The 5,694-nt window shown below is 36.8% G+C and overlaps 1 protein-coding gene across 1 annotated transcript in view; it reads right to left on the reverse strand.

Annotated features, from left to right (window-relative positions):
* Positions 1–4,720: 4,720 nt before the first annotated feature.
* Positions 4,721–5,694, reverse strand: part of LOC121384463 — a 20,591-nt gene continuing 19,617 nt past the window's right edge. The window contains exon 4 of the mRNA XM_041514865.1: positions 4,721–4,901. Within this exon, the coding sequence (XP_041370799.1) occupies positions 4,818–4,901 (84 nt within the window). The 3' untranslated portion in view covers positions 4,721–4,817. The remainder of the gene's footprint in view (positions 4,902–5,694) is intronic.

Below are 5,694 nucleotides of genomic sequence, written 5' to 3' on the forward strand. Positions count from 1 at the left end.
TTAAAAAGAAGGGCTTGAAAGCTCTCAATATTTTAAAAGTTATTGGTAATACAGAATATGGAGGAGACCGAAAGGTTATGCTCCGTCTGTATAGATCTCTTGTAAGGTCTAAACTAGATTATGGATGCATTGTGTATGGGTCGGCACGCAAGTCTTGCTTGCAGATGCTAGATCCTATACACAATCAGGGAATTAGACTTTGTCTTGGTGCATTTAGAACATCTCCTGTAGAGAGCCTGTACGTTGATGCACACGAACCTTGCAGTATGCTGCCAAGATTAAATCTTTACCAACACATCCAACACATGATGCGGTGTTTGATAACAAATATATGAAGTTGTTTGATGCAAGGCTGAATGCTATTCGTACATTTGGTCTTCGCATTAAGCGTTTTTTGTCGCTTTCTAACATTGATTTAACTGACACTTTGGAAACTCCTTCATATTTTGTTTTACCACCTTGGTGTATTATACCACCTATAATTGTGTTTCATCTTTCGCACCTAAAGAAAGATCGTACAGATGCTGTTGTGTACAAACAGTTTTTCATGGAAATTCAGGACAAGTACCGTGATTACATTCCTGTGTATACAGATGGATCACGGGATGGGAATTCTGTGGCTTGTGCTACAGTTTTTCCATCAGACACAATACTTTCCATGCGACTGCCCGACTCAGCATCAATCTTTAGTGCTGAAGTTTGGGCAGTCATTAGAGCCTTAGAAGAAATCAAAGATTCAATAGCATCCAAATTTATTATTTTTACAGACTCACTTTCGTGTCTCCAAGCTTTACGTAATATGAAGCTGGACCATCCCTTAATTGGGATGGTGATACGAAAGTGTGTCTTTTTATCTATTGCCAACAAAGATGTTGTATTTTGTTGGATGCCCAGCCATGTTGGCATCAGGGGCAATGAAAAGGCAGATTCAGCTGCCAAGTCTGCTTTGGATTTGCCTCATGCCAGGGTTGGTGTACCTTATACTGATTTTAAAAATAATATCAACCAATTTATCTTTTCGACTTGGCAACGTGATTGGGACGGTGAGATTGCGAGCAAGCTTCATGCTATCAAGCCAGTCTTGCGAGAGTGGCAGTCCTCCTATAGACAGTGCAGGAAGGATGAAGTAGTCTTGTGTCGTGCCCGCATCGGTCACACTCACTTGACCCATTCATTTGTCTTAAAGAAAGATCCTCCACCTCAGTGTGAGTACTGTCAGTGTACTCTGACGGTACGCCACATTTTGGTGGAGTGTAAGCATCTTCATGAAACTCGAAAAGATATTTTTGGTCAAAGTAATGTGATGGAATCATTTCGATTCCATCCAGAACGTATTTTACAATTTTTACGCGACACCGAGTTTTATTCTAAATTTTAATTATATCTATCTGTGATATTTGTATTTTTACACAGTCCTTTACACTGTGTTTTTATTTAACTGTTGAATTTTTATATTCATGTTGATCATAAAACAATTGTTTTTGCATTTACCATTGTTTGACACCCAATAGCCGATGTATTTTACGTGCTGGGGTGTCGTTAAACATTCATTCATTCATTCATTCATTCATTCTATAAGGAGCGTTGCGATTCGTTGCAATCAGATCTCATCGCATCCAATGAAATTTAAGCATTTTGTGGCACGATTTCTTGACTACATGTATCAAGGCTGAATACGAGGAACGAATATTAGCCTTGATTTATGAAGATGACAGTGAATATGATGAAGAGATATTTAACTACATAAAAAAATAAAGTTGTTAAAGAGATATTTAGCTAAAAATCAAATATATGTGACTACTAATCCAACATACATGTATGAAAAATTCAAAAGGAGACCGAGAACATACTAAGTATCAAAACGAAGAGAAGAAATACAATCTAAGTTTTAAATAAGTTGTGACAAATTGACCAAAATTTTGTGAATTTATCATAATTGCACGCGGAAACGGCTGTTGCTTTTGTCACATAATAGTATTCAGTCAACTCTTTTTGGATCCATTTCAAACTGGGTACATGTGCATTGAAATGACTTTTAAATATTAAGTGTTTTGTAACAAGTACAATGGCATTAATGGGATCATTATTTCTGGTTTTAAAACCAAAAATTACATTTTCTTTATTAAATTTAATGTTGCTGCCTGTTTTTACATGAATCCAGTTCTGAATATCAGTCCCAATTGAGTTGACTAAAGTCCATTCCCAAAATAAATGGATAATTGTACCAAGTTCTAAATTACAAAAATTACACTTCGAACAAGAAATATAACCAATTTTATATAAATAGGTATTAACAGGAAGTATATTATGAATTATTTTAAAATTAAACCAGCGCAATTCACTATTATCAGTACAGCATAAAGGAATTATAAAACAAACTTCCTGTGGCTTGAAAATAAACTATTCGAAATCGAAAGTCATATGGATAGGCAGAAAACCAATACACCAAAGATGTCTATCATCATGTAAAATGGAAATTAGAATGGGTGCAGAACAGTTTGAAGATGACTTAAAACAAATTATTGTAATCAATTTTGAAATCATAATAAATGAAATGAAAAAGTTAATAAAGATCAGGGGTCTATTTCACTAAACATCGTAAGTTTACGTCTTCTACTAGCAGTTATACCGGTCGTGCGTTTACACGTGTCTGACGTCTATATCACTAACCATCGTAAGTTTACGTCTTCTACTAACAGTTATACCGGTCGTGCGTTTACACGTGTTTGACGTCTATATCACTAACCATCGTAAGTTTACGTCTTCTACTAGCAGTTATACCGGTCGTGCGTTTACACGTGTTTGACGTCTATATCACTAAACATCGTAAGTTTACGTCTTCTACTACCAGTTATACCGGTCGTGCGTTTACACGTGTTTGACGTCTATATCACTAAACATCGTAAGTTTACGTCTTCTACTACCAGTTATACCGGTCGTGCGTTTACACATGTTTGACGTCTATATCACTAAACATCGTAAGTTTACGTCTTCTACTACCAGTTATACCGGTCGTGCGTTTACACATGTTTGATGTCTATTTCACGTAGAAAATTGTATCATTACGGAATAAGCAGCATTTTAAAGATAAAAGAAAATGAAATATGTGTATTTCTAAGTATATTGGTTGACCTATAATAGTAATAAGAATTGTGGTTTAGTCGTAGATTTACGTTTACGTGTATAACAAGGCTTACGATGTTTAGTTTAGTCGTAGATTTATGTTTACGTGTATAACAAAGGCTTACTATGTTCTGTGAAGTTGGGCCCAGGGCTATATAAATTGAATAGTCGTTTTTAAATATTTAATAATTCCTAAAATAACTCACCTATTAAATTCATTGCCAAACCCGCCAGAACAAACAATAAAACTGAAAATTTTACCTCAAAGCTATTCAAACAGCGGCATTAAAATTATAAATATTTCGAATATTTTGAAGTTACTATAAAAATATGTGTACAAAAGCTTATTGCGTGTGGGGATTATTTTATCAAAATACAAATTAAGAAATTAAAAAAACTATTTTTGGAAAAATGTCACAGAGTTGGTGTTTAATTCAACAAAAACAAATCCCACAAAGCATAAATGAAATAATCAGAATCAGTACTTGGTATAACAATAAAATAACTATTGACCAGAAACCAGCGGCAAATGTGTCTGACAAGGACCAGGTTCATTTGAATCATACTGAGGACAAACACAAACAAATAGGTTACAATATCATCACACCGCGGTACGTGTGTCAGAGACAGACAGGGGGCCAGGTTCGTTTTAATCCTAGTTTACAACAAACACAAACAAATAGGTTACAACATCATCACACCACGGTACGTGTGTCAGAGACAGACAGGGGCCCAGGTTCGTTTTAATCCTAGTATAGAACAAACACAAACAAATAGGTTACAATATCATCTCACCACGGTACGTGTGTCAGAGACAGACAGGGGCCCAGGTTCGTTTTAATCCTAGTCTAGAACAAACACAAACAAATAGGTTACAATATCATCTCACCACGGTACGTGTGTCAGAGACAGACAGGGGGCCAGGTTCGTTTTAATCCTAGTATAGAACAAACACAAACAAATAGGTTACAATATCATCACACCGCGGTACGTGTGTCAGAGACAGACAAGGGGGTCAGGTTCGTTTTAATCCTAGTATAGAACAAACACAAACAAATAGGTTACAATATCATCTCACCACGGTACGTGTGTCAGAGACAGACAGGGGGCCAGGCTCGTTTTAATCCTAGTATAGAACAAACACAAACAAATAGGTTACAATATCATCTCACCACGGTACGTGTGTCAGAGACAGACAGGGGGCCAGGCTCGTTTTAATCCTAGTCTAGAACAAACACAAACAAATAGGTTACAATATCATCACACCGCGGTACGTGTGTCAGAGACAGACAGGGGGCCAGGCTCGTTTTAATCCTAGTCTAGAACAAACACAAACAAATAGGTTACAATATCATCACACCGCGGTACGTGTGTCAGAGACAGACAGGGGGCCAGGTTCGTTTTAATCCTAGTATAGAACAAACACAAACAAATAGGTTACAATATCATCACACCACGGTACGTGTGTCAGAGACAGACAGGGGGCCAGGCTCGTTTTAATCCTAGTCTAGAACAAACACAAACAAATAGGTTACAATATCATACGTCCAATGGATGTTAAAACGTGAACCATTATTAAATACGACAACACCATCGACTGTTTTGGTATGTGTTTAATACGGCTATTCCTATATAATACACTGCTTCACATAATCGTCAACGTTTATAGATTATGTAGCCCAATCTCCGCATTCTTACTGGAGTGCTGTGTCTATCTGACTTATATCATCTGTCTTCTCATATGTCTGAACCCATTCAATGGCATTCTTGCGTTGAGTCTGAAATACCAACAAAAACAAAACACTCAAGTATTGTGTTTGTATACATTATATTGTTATATTAAATTAAAAAGCACAACAACGGCAATTAACCACGGCAATCGGCAATGCCGTGCATAGGCGTACGGGTTCTCATTTTTGTAAAGGGGTGGAGGGTAGGGGCAGGCTGGCTTTTGTCTGAATTAAACGAAAATGTCCGAATCTGGATAACAACATTTATTCATATTACCATTACTACCAAACAGCTATATAGGACTGCAGTCGAATCACTACTCATTTTTACATAGATTACAACTAATTCTGAACGTAGAATGATGGAAATATATGGTAAAAAGGTATCAAGTTAGCATATTTTTCCCGCCCCCACCCCACCCCACTGCTCCTTGTCTCGTACCATTGATATTGACCTGGTATTTTCAGTTTTCCAGAGCATATATTTTGCCACGGAACATTCAATTTTCTAGTTTAGATTTTCTAATCAATTAATTTTGTTTTAATAATACCAACAAAGTAAACTCCTCACTTACACATTAACCACAAAACTGCCATGGAAAATGCCGTGGAGACTATTTTTCCACGGCATATTTTTTTGCCGTGGCCATTTTCGTAATTGCCACGATTGAAAGCATGGCATTCGCTTGACGTCATACGACGGCTCTCTGCCATCATCTATCGTCCATTCGTATCTAATAATTATTACAGTATATCACCTTTACGAGAGAAGACAAGGTCATTTTTCCTTTCAGACTCACTTAACCTGTGTATTTCGTGATAAATCATCCTCCACTTCTCA

This window comes from Gigantopelta aegis, chromosome 10 (genome assembly GCF_016097555.1).
Source record: "Gigantopelta aegis isolate Gae_Host chromosome 10, Gae_host_genome, whole genome shotgun sequence".
Taxonomy (NCBI): domain Eukaryota; kingdom Metazoa; phylum Mollusca; class Gastropoda; order Neomphalida; family Peltospiridae; genus Gigantopelta; species Gigantopelta aegis.